Raw genomic sequence first — 18660 nt, 5'->3', positions numbered from 1 at the left:
CTCCCACCTCAGGTCCAGGGTCATGTGTTAGTCATCTGTGAGCAGTAGAACAGAGTCCTGTCAGAGGGACGAGGTGCATTAGTGTACTTAATGTGTTGGAAGAGACCCAGGTTGTCTAGACGGGACAAGCTCATGTCTTCACTGGGAAAGAAACATGCCTTTACAAAAGCCAGAGGAGTGAGTTCAGTGCCATTCATTTTTTCCCTCCACTACAGACCTGACTTTTTGCATTTCATACAACATTTTAGAGCTTAAATACTTTGACGATTCATTTATTAGTTAACGGTTGTCAATTTTTGATAATCTATTCATCATTTAAATGATTTCTATAGCGAAAATGCTAAATATTTGTTGGTTCTAGCTTCTCAAATGTGAAGATTTTCTCTGTTTTACATCATTATAAACAGAATATTCTTGGGTTTTCAAAACAAGCCATTTAAAAGATGTCAGCTTGGGAATTTATCACTATTTAAAAAATGAATAAAAAGAAGCTCAATAGCTTAATCAATGAATAATCACTTCTTGCAGCCCGACAGCATATTTACAGAGTTTCAGCTGACACTATAACACAATAAACACCATCGCTGAGAGATTCTTCAGATTTCAACTTGACTTTCAACTTTGGGTTCAGAGAATTTCGCAGAATTGTTGACAGAGTTCAACAATGTTTTGCAACTTAAAAGTGGAAAACCCCTAATTCCTTAGCTTCACTATCAAATGAGCAGTGCTGCACAGGATGTAAGAGCAGCCAAATACAATCAGGGCTCAAAACAGGAGTGAAACTGAGTGATTTCAACTTTTGCTGAGTCCTCTCGGTTCCCAGCCAGCCCAGATGTGCTGCGTCTGTGTCAGGACACAGCTGCCATGGACATGGGAGAAGTACAGCACTGATAATTGGTTTTATACTTTTAACTTGGAGTCTTATGTTGATTTTCTATGCTTTTCCACTCTATGGCACACTCTGTGCCAGAGTTTGAGTTGTGCTAAAGAGACTGAAAGTCTGTGGGTGGGGATCAGAACAGCCAAACACTATACTGAGGAATGAACCTGTTTTGGAACAGGAAATAGCTCCTGTGTGACCATTTGACTGGACATACTACAGCAAAAAAAAAAAAAAAAAGTCCAATAAATTAGTATGGGAAAAGGAACTGGGGCCAAAGTCGCACATAGCTGAAAACAAACACAAAAAAAAACTCCCCCCGTTTCTCTGGCCCTCCCTCTCTGCCGTCTGGAGCGAAGGCCAGCTGGACAGGCCTCGTCCCTTCCTGTCCCATCCCAATCTCTATACTGTGCAGTTCAGAGTCAGCAGAAAACACGCACAGGAAATTGTGAAACTCAAAGTTGCCCAGATAACAAAAAAAAATTGAATGCTTCCAGTCCAGAGCAGCTGTAAGTCAGCTGTCATACCCACGGTTAGTCAAGAACGGTCCGACTGCCACTTTAGCACAAGTTTCTGCGTTTTGTACACAGTAATGCAGTTAAACAACAGCCACTGACGCCTCGCGACATCCTGCCACGCGCCATGTCAGCCAAAAGCAATTTGTCCTGAATTTCTACGAAGCTGAAATAGATTTATTACAGAAGCAGCAGACGCATTCCTAACTAGGCCTGAAAGGCTACAGGCCTGTTTCTCCCCCGCCTCTGCTTTCAAAAACAGTCCCATTGTATATTTACACTAAATGAAATTTGGCCTTTTCGTTTTAATAGAACTGTGTCTGACCCCGTTGAAATGTAAAGCTCCATTCCTGCTGAATGAAAAACAAGGTCTAGTGCTACCTGTAGAGGCCAATAGAAGCAGGAGCGCTGCCACTGGGGCCCCTGATCCTGCCAGTGACGGAGACACAACAGGTGTGTTCGGACCCTTCCTGGTTATATTGGCGAGGGTTCTCCGGACCTGTGAATCCTGCTGGAGACCGTAACTAAAAAGGCCTCAACACAGCAGAAGCATTTCTTTTTTTATGAGATTATTTCGCACGTCAGTATAAGAAAAGTTGTTTTTATTGTCATGAATATTTTCACACAGAACGGGAATATTTTGCAATTTTTTTTTTTCGGAACAAGGTTCACTTCTGAGCTTTTGCACCGCGAGTAAAGGCATCGACCAATCGCGTTGTACGGAACAAGTTGAGCTGTGCCTATATTTATAAAACAACAACACAGCGGCTCCAATAGTCTGAACCAAACTTTATTACTCCTTTGAGCCTTGACGAAGACGGTGTGTACCAGATCCACTCCTTCCATTCTTACCTTTCACAATAAAAGCCCTAAAACGTGTAATACTTGCTGGTGTGTAAAGGCCTTAAAAGGCAGACAGCGAGGTCTGAGCTGAGGAAAAGGTCAGTAAGTGACCTCTGATAGAACATGGTGGCGCCAGCGATGGCAGATACCGATAAGAGAGTGCGTGTGTGACACTTGGGTGCTACGTACACCGTGGGGGATAGTTCAATTTGGACATGATATTAGTGGAAGAGACAGTGGGTAAGCAAAACACTGAGCAATGTATGCTTTGGTGTGCGTCTGTGTTATAAACCTGAGACAGATTGATAATCTCTGTTTACTAAACATTACTGTGAGGCCGACGGAGCCCAGGTTCCAAAGGACATGACTGCAGAGCCAACAGTGGACGACCAGTCAGGAGACGTGACTCCAGCATGCAGAGCTCAGAGTGTGTTTAATAAACATAACAAATTTCCAGGGATAAAAACAACGCGAGGAAGGACACGATTAGCTATGTTTGATGTGGAGCATTTCCAAAGCCTTTTCAAAAATAGTCTTACTGGGAGATGTTTTCGGTTGAGCAGGGTGGGCACCTTCAGCAGGGCCGTGTAGACTCTACACTCGTTTCCCGTAACTCAGTCACACCTCATCTCACACGTTTCCCACATCTTGACTAACATTGTGAACATTTCCCGGCCCAGCTGTCCTGCAAATGAGTCAAGTCGCTCCACTTACTGAAAGTCTTGCAGATGTCGGACACGGCCTTGAAGACGCGGTCCGAGAAGTTGACTTTGACCTTCATGTGCTTCATGTTGGGCAGCTGGAGGCGCAGCAGCTTGTGCTGCGGCGTGAACAGCAGCCTGGCGTCGGCCTGGATGCCGTACTTGTCCAACGTCCAGTGGGTTTTCAACAGCCACGTCTTCTTCTTCTCCCACCACAAAGCGTGGTCGGACCAATCCTTCTTCACATCTATGGAGGAGGGAAAGAAAAGTGGATGAGCTTTTGGTAACAATAACTGCAGAGATGCAAGATAAAAAACAAGTTACGGAAGCTATTTTAGTTGCCATTTTTATCCATTGACAGCAAGGTGACGATGTTGTTGGCAAATGGAAAGTGTAACTCGAGCGCTCAGCCTGTAACCATCACACTGTACTGACCCGAGCTCAAAATATGTCCCTCCAGGGCCGAGGGTCACGTTCGGGGTGAAGGGGCGGTAGGGGCACTGAAAAGGTTTGCACTGGGGGCGGTGAAGTCAAAGTGAGAGGGAGGAGACGACTGAATGCGTGAAAGACGCGGCTGTTTGTGCGACACTGCGGGGGATATCGGGTTCATACCTCCCTCTTTGTTCAAAAGTCACACCGTGATCCCTCTAAAGCAGACACAAGCCACCCAAAACCCCACATAGCTCCCGGGCTTTCGCTCCGCAGGGGCTCAGGAACAATGGGTACCAACCTGTGGTCTCATGGTGTGTGTGTCCGACTTCAAGGGGAAGGTAAAACTGCAGGGATTTAGGGGAACTCAAAGCAGCTGTTGCTAAAGATCACCTCGCTCTGGTTTCTATACGAGCACTGCTGAAGTTGTGTTTCAGCTGCCAATCACTTCAGAGAGAGAGGTAGAAGTGGAAAAGGCAGCATCTCCCACACTCAAGACAGTGAGAGCTCCTTTGCATCCATTTCTTATCTATGTTATCACTTTAATGCGCTACGTTAGCAAAAAGTGGGACAAAAGGGAATAGCAGGCCGACTAGCTAAAAAAGGAAGAAGAAGCTTTTCTTCACTTTTTAAGTGTTCAAATATTAACTCCATACTATGCACGTTACATTGTGTAAAGGCCTTAGTAGTCTATGATCGTTGAGACGGAGTGAATACACCTTAAGTTTTACTTTCAGATGTCCCCACCAGAGGACATGTCGTGATGTCATTACTTCATTAGTCCAGGAAGGCACTTCCTAAAGCGGTGTCTCATTTCCTCCGCCCACGTAGTCTCCAGCCTATCCTCTGTCTCCTTTCAGAGTCACTGTGTCCCGGCACAGACGTGCGTTTGCTTAGTCATCCTTTAAATCAAATCAGTCGATCTGAACCGCTTCAACATATATATACACACTGCAGTGTCAGCAATAGTTTGAATGCATATACCCTGATCCAGTAAATAATCACAAATCCACAGATCATGGTATACAGTGCAAATGAATGCTGAACATTGCTGAGATCTACTTCATATTCTCGGCTGGCCGCACATTATCTAAATGCGGCATCAACACAATACACCTGTGTATTACAGGAGGAAGGACGCAGCTACTAATGGACTAAAAATCACTCTCCGATACACAGCATATCCATCGCAGTCCAACACTGACTGATGCATATAGCTTCTAACATGTTGTGAAAAGGAACATGGCAACAATGTTAAAAGTTAGGAGGGAACTCGGATGTTGGCCTACGTTGACCTCCTCCATCTGCCAAAACAGCTTGGTGTCATGGTAACCTAAACATCGAGTGGCCCTCGGTTTCCAATGCGCCGCCATTGTTCCCCCCCCCCGACCTTAACTTTACATACGCATTGTTGACACTCTCCGGCTGATCCCGTCTAAAAGCCGAATGAATGGGATTAGCGGATTGGCTGCTTCGGACCAGGAAACAAGACCGCTGTGATGCGAGCAAAGCAAACTGGGATGAGCAAGAGATTACACTGGCGATTAAAAAGAGGGGAGGGAACATTTTAAAAAGAAGAGTGGCCACCAGCATCTCAATGCAGATGCCATTGTGAAGGCCCTGGGCCGTGTGAATTGATTTTGGGGAGGACTTGTTTGTCAAGCTGCTGGGTGTTATACAGTTTACTGCGCAGACAAACACTTGGTACTTGAGAGAAAACATTCCAAGCTTTCTTTCCGGGACCCTGTGTGAGTTACTCCAGCAGCATGGGGGTCTAGCTGTCATCGCTCCATTCTGATGCCTCAGCTGTGCGCAACACAACTTCATTGCTCGCCATCAACCAAACGGCTCCCTTAAGTGCCCTGCAGCTATTAAAGGCTGAAATAATAAGAGGGAGTAAGGAGAGAGGAAAATAGGCCGAAAAGTATTTTCATAACTCTGCTCACAGTTTTTCCTCTTACGACCGTGTAATTTCTGGTGTCTGGGAGCGATGCGGAACAGCTAGCATTAACATTTGGCACTCCGGTCTTCACCACAGACCGCGTTCTATAGAAACGTCCTCATACTCAGCATGCACAACCACCATACAGTCTGTGGCAAGGCCTCGGCCGGTCCCAGTTACCCTCAACACAGTCTCGATGGCCCCTGCTCCAGCGTTTCTTTGTCTCCGCCCACCGGCAAAACCTTATTGGACATAGCCTTTTCCTTTCTGCTCGCTTGCGTCATCACGCAGTGGTTCGATGTGTTGCGATTGGACGAGGGCAGTTCACGTGGCGTCCGTTGGGTTCTTTCAGCAACAAGGTGGTAACTCAATCTACTGGGGAGGGAGGGGGAGCGGGCCAATGGCATCGCCAAGCTAAAAATACAGCCTGCCAAGCCTGACGTAATGCAGCAGCCAGAGGAGCGGGGGCCTAAGTAATTGGGTACATGAAATGTGGACCCACAGCTCCTCAGTAGAGTGATGTGTGTGTGTGAGTGAGTGTGCAAGGAGGGCTTGAAAGACAAGGGGAAGGGGGGATAGAATAGGAAAACCATGTTTTATGACCTCTGCAGGATGTGAAAGATGATACAGAGATTGTGTGTGTGTACTGGTTTGGGGATTTGTGGAAGGGAGGGTGTTGTTATCCTTCCATTAACTACATTAGTTCCGTGTGTTTGTGCGTGGGTGCGCTTTAACAAGCTCAATTAATCCATAAATTGTGTCAAACTGAGTTCTTTTCATTCACCACCACCGCAGCTCTCTAACGAGACCACTTCCTCTGCTTTGAGCAGCAGATACCTCAGTGAGAAACACTGCTTTGAAATGACATGGGCTCATTCTGAATATCCAACAAAGCAATTAAAAAGAAAACACAAGGAGCACATGGCGCTTAAAATATTGTATAGAAGGCCAAAAGTACCGCATTTGCAGGGCTGTATTTGGAATAATTAGGGAAACTGAATTGTTCCTCCTTGCCTCTCCTCCCCATCACTCCCCGTTGCTCTCTCAATGCCTCCCCTCCTAGAGCATCTGTGGTGTTTACATTAGGAGGCAGCTATGTTTATGGAGGCCCGACCGTGAGGGGGAGGGGACGGGACGACCGAAGAGACGATGAGGACGGAGGAACAGGAGAGATGAGGAGGATGAGCAGAGGACAAAATAACAGGAGACATAGCGGGCGTGAGGAGGAGAGTTTACATGCAGCTCCAGTTTTATCTCACGACATTGAAACACTGTCTTTACGCCTAAGACAGTCAGAATGCATCTACTGACACACTTTATACACACAGATGCAGTAGCAGACGACTCTCAGCTGTCTGCCTTATAGTTTTATGGTTCTGTAAACATTATTTGGTTATTTTTCAATCAGACAGTTATATTTCTGCGTTTAACTGGTTTCCACTCTGCAAATTTGGCAATTCTGTGGGATATTTCAGTAAAATCAGAACAGAGAGATGTGCTGCGTAGACTTCCACGTCGTACATTGTGCACTTAGTGCATGAATTTCGTCAGGGTCGTGCAGTCTCAAATCGAACACAGCTGTTGTGCACTTACTGTAAATAACGATCGCAAAAGCTGACTGCTCTTTCTTTGAATTAATAGCAAATTGCAACATCGCGGAGGTTTACCACCAACATTCGACAATGCTTGTCACCCTACTTGTTTGCTCGCTTTATAACCATAAAACTAAATTAAAAAGCTTTTTTTCTTTTAATTGCTTGCGTGTTCCCCGTTTCACGCGAGAAGGACAATACGCCGGAATCTCCGCCATTTTCCCGAGATTGTTGGTATTTCCCCTTTTGCTACGGAGCCAAGATAGCGAGCGTTGAGGGTGTGATGGTTCCACACTAAACTATTGGACCGTTACGAGTACACCAAATTAGTAGTATATAATAATGCACTGCATTTTGACATACTGTGAAAGCACCTATGCACTCAAAATAGCAAGTGTAAGTATGGAAGAACTTAAGTTGAGACACAGCATTGTTTAATTGGAATTAAACCAATTTAGGTAAAACACACATCAACTCTTGAGTTGATTTGCTGATCAGTTGAAGCGCTAATGATACATTCTGAATGAGAAGAACACATTTCGTCATTACTGAGACCGGGCACTGGGCTTTGCACTGGAAAGCAACACATCATGGCTGTTGCATGTGCACGCAATGACTCATCACAGTCAGCTGACACCTAAAGATAAATCCAGGCTCATCTCCAGCATCACTGATGAAGGTGATTAAAGAGCGAACACACGTACAGGTCAGGACTTTTTCCACCGGGTTTCAAGCTGTTAGCCAATCAGTGATAACCAAGGCCACGCAGTGCAAGGCTTTGTCATTTTCAGCCATCAGCTGATGAAAACATTACAGCTAGGTGAGGCGGGTCATGCCGTTTCCTTGGTGACTCCTGGCTGACACTTGTTTTCATACACAACAAAGACAGAGCTGCAGGTTCGTCAGTCTTATTCATTCTCTCTCTCGCAGCGTATTCCCCTCTACAACACGACAGCCTCTCTCTTTCTGAACACACCCCACGTCCGAGGCGAAGGCGAAGGTCGATGTTGAAAAGCAAAAGAGACAGGAAGCAACCGGTACGCACCGTCCTTCAATTAGATCTGCTGTAAACGGTCTTTAGGTCGGAAACAAGATGGCAATCAACATCAGATACACCCAACATGCATAGAACACGGTAGACAGAGACAAGTGATGACAATATCTGCGTGGCAGACATGAGATACAGTCACACAGGATCACAGGGGAAGATCTGCAGCAGACAAACTCGTTTCTGGACTCGTGACGAACGTTTAACAGATAAACTAAACCCAGAAGACATGACGTGCGATGCAACTGTTCCATCTGATACACAACGGCGTATGCCCACTCTCTGCCGCCGGGCTTATTTCAGCATTCTGCCAATAGTAAATCAAACAGGCCATTTATCACGGTCATTAAATATGCAAAAACAGACCTGAACCCTTTCAAGCTGTCTAACTTTACCTGACAAAGAGACACTTAGTGGTGCCATTAAGGCTTTTTAGGCTGCGGGACAAAGAAACACACAGGTTCATCGAGGTTGAGCCCTGTGTCGATAATATATAGCGAGGAATCCTTTAAAGGTCACGGCTGGCCTAAAAGGAGTCAGGGGACACCGGGGCAGACGGATATTGATTCCATTCAAAAGTGTTATGCCGCCACTACTACTTCACCACAGACAGACAGACGAACCCAGTCCAAATCTAGATGGCTTGGAATAGGATGCTGGCTGATTTGACATCAAATACACACACACACACACAAATCCGCAGGCTTTCCATCTGAAATTGGACGATACCCGTCCTTTGTTGCATCACGGTTCAGGTCTCCAAAAGGGATGAGATTAGCCTGCTTTGCTGCAGCTGAGGTGGTGGAGGCAGAATCGTGCCTTATACTCAGTAAAAGACAATAACGGATGTTTCCTTTAAAATGGAATGAGTCGGACATCTTAACGGGAAATCTGGGAACATCCAGCCTGTTAGAGTAAGAAGAGAGTGCAACAGGCTTTTGATGCATGAGGAGAGGCCAGGCGGGGCTATTACACAAACCTCCTTAGAGACCGTTTGTATCCATTTGTGTCATAATACAAACACAGCAAAACAGTGGGGGTACCCCCCCACCCCCACCCCCTCCCCCTCCTCCTCCTCCTCCGCCCTGACACAGCTTTATACAATTAAGTGTTCAGGGACCCGGTGGAATAATGACATTACAAAGAAACTCTGGGACTGAGATCAATGGAGCAGATAGACAGTATTCATCTGTCCTTCTATCCATGAATGCATCCTGCCAGACGTCCCCTCAGGACCGGGAGGAGCCGCCCCCGCTGACTCTTCTTCCAGCTGAACTTCTCTAGAAACCCTTTGGACAACTTTCTACCAGGTTAAATATTCAATCTACAGCAGCACTGACACAATTAGCTGACAAAAGCTGTCCTAGTTATAGCTAATTAATATAAAAAAAAATTCTGCTTGTTTCTTTTTAATATAAATTGTAAATGTAGTGTTTTGTTTGACCGCTGATTAGAAAAAATGAGCAATTTGAAGACTTGAACGTTTTTCATCATTTTGAGTAGAGATGCACTGATTGACAGGCTTCCGATCGTAACCAGAAGGTTTTCAACTCATCGACCGGATCATATTTCAGTTTTGTTACTGGTCACGTATTCACACACGTGATATCGCTGTGCTACTTCTTGAGCGTGAGCGAAGAGAACATAAAGCTTGCAATTTGTCACGAATGCAAGTCCAGAATAAGCTATTGAGGAAAAACCTAAATCAGACACTTGGCATATTGTTATTCAATTATTATTAAAAGATGGTTTTTTTAATACTATTAGTTATTTCCTTATCATTTGAAACATGTGTCTTATGCAAATAACCACTATAGACGACAATAACAAAGTAAAAGGATAACATTTATTTTATTTTTGAAATCGGCCAAGAAAATTGTAATCGCCGAATCTCTTATTTTGAGAAATTTTTTTGGAAAAACACACCTGCTATGGAAAAAATTAAATGAGGGAAATAATTTGGGCTTTAAATAACCTGGAACTTTAATCATATTTAAACTTCAAGGAGTGACAGAGTTGTAATGAAATCCTTTTAACAAGCTGAGCTCTGTCACAATAACAAAGCCTCATCCCTCGGTTATGAAAACCAACCCGCTCACTCGCTGCTTTGCACAGAGACTGACAGCGAGGCGGGGAAAAGTTTAAATGAATGAAAAGGAGGCCGAGAACCTCGACAAAAACATCCTATCAGTTTACTCCATTCGCACACAGGTGCGTGTTGTTACAACAATGTGCTGCTCTAACATTTCCCTCCAATGGACCTACTGCACCGCCTGCCACTACAGGAAGGCGAGAGGGACAAAAAGCAACAGAGGTGCCATGAAAGTTTGTCCCACTGCACGTTTAAGATGTCAAACATGACTAATAAGATAGTCCTTAACTCACTCATTCAATCCACTGTCTGCACTGCCGGGCAGAATATTGACCGGAAGAAATAAATAAAACATAATTAAACAAAATATATGTTTAGCTTGTAGCTGCTAAAATGAACTCTCTATTTGGGAAACACTGATGTGTGTAAATGTATAGGCTAGGTGCCGTCTATGTGTGAACATGTGCTGCAAGTCTCGAGTACAGAACAGCACAATCACTGTATCATCTTGCTAGTGAAACAGGAAAGCTCTGGCCTGGGCAGGACCGCTACTTAGGCTAACTACTTCCTGTCTTGAGAGATTAGAGAGCAGGATGATCACACAGGCTGCCAGGCCGTTTCTCACTTCGCAACGCCAGACATTTAGGATGGCTCCGCAGTCCAGAAATCGATGAGTCTCATTGCACACAGTGACATATCTGTACCGTGTGTAATGGCGAGCTGAGGCGAGGAGAGGGGAAAGTGGTTACAGACATCCATCAAAGGAAATCTCCCGCTCTCCTGGTGTGCGACGATGAATGTTTGAGATGTTCACGGCTCTCACGTCATCGAGACAGACTACAGTATCGCAGCGCTTCATCTTGCTCTCTATAGGGACTGAAGGACCATCTTTCCCCTCAGCCCAACACATATCCTTTAAAAAAAAAAAAAAAAAAAACACAAGAGGGCAGGAAGGTGGGAATGCAAGGAAGGCTCAAGGGAGAAGGCGCATTAAAAAAAGCCCAGAGGAAGTTCAGCATCCTGTGTTAAATCGCGTCTGTTTCCTAATGAAAGCTGCGCTCCATTGTCAAAAGCGAAGCCATCTCCCTCTGGTCACCACAACCGCCAGCAGACAGTATCTTGACGTCGCAAATAAAAAGGACACAGAGCTCAAATAGCTGACAATCAAAGTTGCCCAGAAGAAACATTAAAGTCTCTTCTTATTGAACATTATAACTTTAACTTGCTGTTTTGTTAGAGGTGCCTCTGGGGTAGAAAGAACCTTCGCCGATTCACTTGCGATGTGAATATGTAGGTCATCGCAGACACAAATTACACATTTTCTCTGTCATGCAGGGGGAAAAGTTCTTTTCCGTGGCCGGCTGGCGGTACGGCATCCAAAAGAACTGCAGAGGCCCCTCGCTGGAAACAACCACATGAACTATCCAAGAGTCACACTGGACCAATTAGTTTGCTCAAGTTCTATTTATGGAACATTGAACAGTCAGCACACACGAACCTGGTTCAGAAGACACGAGAACGGGAACAATGTGTACTTCAAGGTTTCCCCATCGATTATCAAGCCTCGCTACGTGGCCGGAGGAGCCGATCGTGCCAAACGTTAAGAAATGGCTGCCAAACAATATATATTTTCCACAAAACATAATGAGATGAAGTGGGAATGAGAAGGGGGGGAGGGAAGTGGACAGAGAGAGAGGGCGAGGTGGATGAATCCAGCAATGACTGCAGCGACTAGAGAACATGCCAAACACTGGAAGTCATTTCCTGCTTCATCGAAGACTTTTATGGAATTTTTTTTTGCAGCGTGGCTAACGTCACAACGGGAAGGAGAGACACAGCGAGAAGGCTCCGGCCCTTCTCACTCCTCACAATCTCCACCACCCCCCCTCCCTCTCTCTCCCTCTTTCCCTCCCATTTTCTCCTCCATCCAGTCCCTCTACCCTCAGCTGTCTTTTGTGAGGCAAAGCAGAGCCAATGCAACCAGCATATCTCCAGCAAAGGCACTGGAACAACATACTCATTTACGTTTGCTAGCTGCTCATTCCATGACTTGCTTTTTCATTGGTTTGCATAATTAGCTAAAATGTGGTATTCTTATCTGTAGGCTGGACAGGCTTGAAAGTCGGAGGCCTTGACTCGAAAGGGCATGGAGTACAACCTCAACCTCAAGTGTGTGCAAAATAACAACGTACGTATTTGTGTGAAACATTGATAGCTGAAGCACTTACCGTAAACCACGGTTTACCAGATTTAAAAGCAATGTAACTTTGGGAACAATCGCTTGAAATCCAATAGATCTCTCGCCAGCTAATGTTGTTGTTTGTGCAATATTTGTTTTCCCCATCTCAATGGCAACATTAGCTTTTAGAGAGGAAAAAAACGGTCAGAGAAAGCAGAAGTGATGATGAGCAAGAAGCGATGAAAGGATCACAGGAGTGTCTGTGTGCGTGTGCGTGTGCGTGTGTGTGTGTGTGTGGGGGGGGGGGGGGGGGGGGGGGCAGGAGGCGGTGAATCAGCTGGCTTTAAATACTGCTCTCTTTGGAGGGTTGCTGCAGGGAAATGGAAGCGGCGTTCGCTACCGTGATCAATAGCTAAGTGCCTTCCTGGCATTTGTCTGTTTAATCCATTATCGAAGGCCATTTGAGCCGGCAATGTGGACGAGAAGACTCACAGGAAGGAGTTGAAAAATGGATGCGGGAGACATGTCGGCGAGACACGCCCACCGACCCCAACGTGCACACAAATACTACCAATGAGAACACCGGTCATCGTACAGAGGACAGCTGACTCGCACAAACACATACTGCTTCTGCATTCAGCCACACGTGTTTGATAGAAGACAAACGCACCGTCGTGGAAAGCCATTACTGATTCACAAGTTGTCCTTCATTGTGGAGTGTCCGAGAGAGAGCGAGGAAGGATAGACAGAGAGAGAGAGATTTGTCACATAGCACCAGGATGTTCTTTTGAATGAGAGACTGACGCATCGCCGGCCAAAACTCTGTGGCATCTGTGTCCCTTCTCACAGCACCATGTGTACGTGCATGTGCACACGTACAGTGTCTATGTACAACCAGCACGTCCGAGCAATCAGCAGCTCCAACAGTGAGTATGTGACAGAGGTGTGCAGTGAGCACTGTCACCAGTGCATGCTGGGAGGTTTAGAGACAGGCAATAGAAAGACCTGTTGTCTTACCAGTTTCTTTAATCTCATAATGTAACTCATTCATTAGCACAGATTGTTTCCTCGCAGCTCAGATTGCAAACAAAGACATTAATACATAGCTTGGTGGAGGTCACAACAAAAAAAAATCATGTTTAAGATTTTATTTCTTTGGACAGATTTGAATCAAGAGCTTTGTCCAATCTTTCCCAAATGATCATAAAGAAAATGTTTATTTTCTCTGCTACCGAAAGCACATCGTCGCCTGTTCCAAATGCGAAATATCGTGCGTCACATGGATAGTGTACAGCTCCCCGGCAGTGTGTGGCCATGTGGAAAACCCACGTTGTCGACGGGTTAATGATTACCGCAGAGAACAACGTGTTGACTGAGGGTAGGAGGGAGACGGCAGTCAAATGAAACGTCCACCAAAAAACACTCTTATAGAGCAGTTTAATGTCAGCTCTGCTTCTCAGTAAGAGGGTCAATTACCTTCAGGGATACTACAGTAAGCCAATCTAACTGCAGTAAAGGTGGTAGTAGTACGATAATGCAAAGGGAAGTTGAATAACAGTAACCGAGGCTGGAATTACAGTATTTCTTTTGATAAGACTGTGGAAACGCCACGCACACCCACGTCCTGTTATTTTACTTTGGTGCAACAACAACCAACGGCCAACCACGGTAAACAAATCAAAACTGTTGTCAACTGTGGACGTCATGATCTCAAAACAGCCGGAATCCATAAAAGATAAAAAAAGGGAGTCATCAGCAAATAGCTACATCCTTAAGAAAAGGAAACAGAAATTAGGAATGAAGAAAACAATAGAAAGACAGTCAACTTCCTTCACCACACTACACCTCAGAAGAAGGTGTCCCATCCAGAAAGGTCACCCTTCAACCAGAGCGGAACAAAAAGTGCAAACACAAGTCAAACAATGGATAAGGCCGGGCCGTGAGTGACGTTGGCGGTTGGAGGACCAATGGATTCATGTCGTCCCACGCCGGCGACGCTGCACTCGCCCGGCGTGGACGCTGCTCGGCACAGACGACGGCAGAGAACAAAGAGCTCAATTATGCAGGCGCTCTGACAGGGGAGCTAAAAACGGGACCACGGGCAGGGAATAAAACCTTGGGAGCGCTCCAGGAATGCCGAGCGTTCGAGCACCGTCAACACACAACACTGTCACTCCCAAATCGCACCGCCACCACCACCACCACCACCAGCAGTGAACTTTCTCCAGCCTCCATGAAACAGGGCAGTGTTCAAGTGGCTGGAACAGAGGACCCTTATGCTTACTTTCAACCAAACTTGTGAAGTGCGTGACTGCAGCTACAGAACAGTGCATAATACAGTGGGGAGGGGGGTGTATGGTTTCTTTATACCTTGGGTTACTGACCCATATACACTGCAGGGTAACAAAGAGGAATATTAACCCCTGAAAGGAAAAGTCCACAAACTCGTAAGAGGCGTTTGGAGCTGCAAACAAAAAGGTCAAAGACAGATCATTACTCATTATGTAGTCTGCACATTTTAGAAAATGCATCAAACAAAACAGGTTTGCTTGTATCTACAATGAGAGCAATGCAGCTTGTTCCCAACCTCTGATTTCATGCGCGTTCTCTCAGTGTTCCCGGCAGAAAGCGCGCTTTTAGGTTCCAAGACATGACAAAGTTGGAGAACGTCTCGTTTTCTAAACTTTGCCCAGTATTGAGAAACAGTTTGTACGCTTACAACCAGTATGAACAGATAACACAAGTCCGCCATCGACACAAGGTAGAGGGTCATCAGGTCAAAAGGAAAGGGATTTTTATTACTGCCAACCATATCCACTCTATTGCATCTTACATCTGAAGACTCGCCGTGGATTGCTGTCATTTTTATCGTGTCAAAATTGGTCAATTAAGACTAAGATCAAGCCTGTTGATCAGCTGCTTTCACGGCAGCAGCGTGCACACGTACATACCTAGTTTCTCCACGAGTTTCAGCATGACTCCGCCGATGTGGATCTCCCCGGTGACCCTCAGCGACACGTCCCTGTGGAGGTCGGTGACATGCATCTTCAGTTCCCACGTCCCGTCGGCGTAGCAGCCATCGGGCATCCGGATCCCGTCCAGCGCCATCCTGCCAAACAGACCCACACCGTCAAGAGAGAATCAGAAGGCCCAGCTGAAATTACTGTCACACCGGAGTGAAAATAAACCTTTTTGACCCTCTGGAAAGTAATACATGTGGCGCAAATCCCCCACGCAAGCAAGGTCTTGGGAAAGAACTGGACCCTGTGAGATATCAAGCCGAGCCCTGGGCTGATATTTCTGTGCATGTGCACGCAGGAGGCCACACTGCACATTAAAGTCAGAAGACTATTCATGGTTGGTACGACTCAATCTGTAACAGTCGTGTAACCCCGGGAAGAGTTTTGCAAAGTGTTAAAAAGTAACTCGGATGACGTCATAGTGATGATGCCATCAGAGTTACTGTGTGTCACCTTGAGCTGGGAATACAGATTTATACTTAAAAGCCAAGCTTACAAAGCAGAGGTGTGGAATTTGAACAAAGGGGGACATACAATATATATATATATATATATATATATATATATATATATATATATATATATATATATATATATATATATATATATATATATATCTGCTGAATAGTACCATTTTGAAAGCAGAACTTGTTGCTTAGGGAGTATTTTCCATGCTGCTATTGCTTCTTTCACTCTATTCCAGTATGACGTACTTCCTCCAACATTTGCATACGGTTATGAATACACTAGAGTGGCGGCAGATGAGATATGTTAGCTCACTAAAGCACATTTGACCCTCACGGACGATTTAGAAAAAAAAAAAAAAAAAAAAAAAAGGGACGAAGGTGAACCTCGCTGCGGCTCTCCTCGTGCTCTTTGCTGGGAATAAGACGCGCCCTGTTGTGTGAAGTCACTGCCAAAAAAGAAGTTACATTATAGCCGATCTGTCATTCTTTGATGTGATGTTGTCCCCGGCAGAAGAGTGGCCAGGCGATCAAAAAGCAGCAGTCTAATCGATAAACACGGCAAACAAAAGGCTGTAGGACCGCTGCTACAAGTTCAGCGAGGACCTTTGGCCGCTAGTATCTCTGATAAAGTGCCAGTTCACCTGTTACAAAAAAAAAATAACGGTAAAGGCACTCTTACAAATAAGGCAGAGGGGTTACTAATGTAAGCCGAGTCCGTACAGCAGCTCCTCGGCTACATGCACACTCACTCAGTCGGTCGTTAAAGCAGAAGTTCAAGCAGAAAGTGTGTTTAAAAATCAAACAAACTGGCAACAAATGAGCAAAAGAGTTGTTAGTTGAAGCGCGGGTTAAATGTACCAGAAGCGGTAACAAAAAAAAAAAAAACATGTTCATATTTCATAGCGGCGAACTAGCAGCTTTGAGGACGGAACATTTAAATCAGTGTACTCACCTTCACAAAGACGAAAAGAAAACACTAAAACAGTCGACTACACGGTACGGAACAAGTCCTCCCTCTTTAAATCATGTATACCGTCTTTTTGAGACAATAAAAACGGAAAGAAATGCCCGAAGAAGTCGCTGAAGAAGTGAAGTATCCCAAACAGTTTTCCTGCAGGCTTCGGCTTAATGGAGTCCAGCCGTCTCTCTTTCTCCCTCCCTCTTTCCAGCAGCATATAACGTCACCGCTCCAATCCCACTTTTCCTTTCATACTGGGAGCTTTGCTGGTCCCCTACTGGCCCCACTGTCACCTCACACCGCGGCGCGCACACAGTTAACACACACACAATTAACACACACACATTTAGGGATTTCACAGGAGTGGGAACTGTGGGTTACTTCTCCCTTTTGACCTTTTTTATTGTTCACCAGAGAGCCTCTTTGTATACAAGTCATGCTTTTTAAATAAATGAATCATTGTTTTACTAATAAGTTGGTCTGATATTCAGCTTTAACACATTTTCAAACAGTCAAAAACAATCTAAAATATGTTCCACTTCTGTAATCCACTAAAGACGTGTTCATGTGATTTTTTTGTTTCTTATTAATGCTCCCACATTTTGGGGTGTTTAAACTACAGAAATCCATAACATTGCATCATTTACTTGAATATTAAATCTTGTTCTGGACCTTAAGTAGTGATTACAGGTGCTGTAATGCAAACAATAGTTACCTTCTTAAAATACGTTTAAAAACTATCTGCCAAAATGTGTTCCTGTGAGTGTCAATATCACTGTTTGCTTTGAGAAAAAGATGAATAAAATAACTCTCAACAACACAGTATTTAAATGTGAACAGAAAAAGGCAAACAGTGTACAAACTTGTAGATTTGACAGATTTCTTCAAACTGCAGCCCTCTACAGTACAACATTCAATGTGAATGATGGACATGCAGTGAAGATCTCAAGCTGCCTTTTATGGCAATAATGCTGCTGAGCCTTACAGCATCCGGGGACCTTTGGGTCTTTAGCCCCGGGAGTAACGGCACAGACATAACAAGGAACTCTGGTTTTGTTACTTTTAACAGTTTTAATAACCTCCCTTTTATGTGTTTCTCCACTTTTCTTGTACTTTCAGTGTAGACTAATTCATTTAGAAATGAGCCACGTTAAACAGAGATCTACTTTCAACACTGACACCACACACCTATGTTACAGCAGCGTGCTGAATAGCTGGTCCAGGTGGAGGTTTGTCAAACATACTTCACAAATTCTTTTGGGTTTTAAAGTTAAGAAATTAAATATTTAATTATTTCTTTCCAATATAAAATGACATTCTGGAGAGTAACATGTACATACAGTTGCAGACAAATGTAACTTCTCACAAGATGGAGAGATGGAAAGTAATGTGCCAGTGTTTCCAAGTTGAATAGTACTTCACTTATAATTTCACATATTAAACTCCTTCTCCTGCATGTGCAAATATATTCAGCTCTCACACAAGGTCAGACCTTGTAGCAGAAACTCAATAACATTTTATTTTGCTAATATTCATTAGACATCTAAAAGTGTCTGCAGCAGTCTCTCATATCTAGCCCTGTATGAGAAAACAATCCTCAGCGCATGTCAACATCTTGTGTTTAATGTATCATCAGTGTGTGAAGCTCATGGCTTTGTTCCTCCATTAAATGCACTGAAAATGATGTTGTCTGCAGGTTGCTGCTTACGTCTTCACTGCTGCAGATCAATAACGGGGCTTTACGAGTGCATTCAAACAAACGATCAGCTGGGAGGGAGAGAAAGGCTGCTCTCTCCTCTCTTTCCACAATACACACTCCATCACACGCTCTCCAAGTGGTCTGCAGTAAAGGCCCATGAATCATCAGTGTTTCTGGCTCCGTATCCCGGTGAACTCGCTCAGCTCCAATCCTCCGGCTCAGGAATCTTGAGTTCCTCAGACTATACGGCCCGGCATCAAAGCGATTTATAACTCCTCTCCCCGCAGCTCCGACC

At 44.8% G+C, this 18660-nt stretch overlaps 1 protein-coding gene across 4 annotated transcripts in view; it reads right to left on the bottom strand.

Moving 5' to 3' along the window:
• fermt2 (FERM domain containing kindlin 2) overlaps nucleotides 1–16811 on the bottom strand; it is a 34207-nt gene extending 17396 nt beyond the window's left edge. For all 4 annotated transcript variants that reach the window (XM_079174232.1, XM_079174233.1, XM_079174234.1 and 1 more), the window contains exons 1-3: nucleotides 16661–16811; nucleotides 15173–15330; nucleotides 2953–3186 (exon numbers count right to left, since the gene is read on the bottom strand). In XM_079174232.1, the coding sequence (XP_079030358.1) occupies nucleotides 2953–3186; nucleotides 15173–15329 (391 nt within the window). In that variant the 5' untranslated portion in view covers nucleotide 15330; nucleotides 16661–16811. The remainder of the gene's footprint in view (nucleotides 1–2952; nucleotides 3187–15172; nucleotides 15331–16660) is intronic.
• Nucleotides 16812–18660: the final 1849 nt, after the last annotated feature.

The sequence above is a fragment of the Pholis gunnellus genome, assembly GCF_910591455.1.
Source record: "Pholis gunnellus genome assembly, chromosome: 15".
Taxonomy (NCBI): Eukaryota; Metazoa; Chordata; class Actinopteri; order Perciformes; family Pholidae; genus Pholis; species Pholis gunnellus.
Note: the sequence above shows the minus strand (reverse complement) of the source record. Positions and strands in the feature narration are given on the sequence as shown.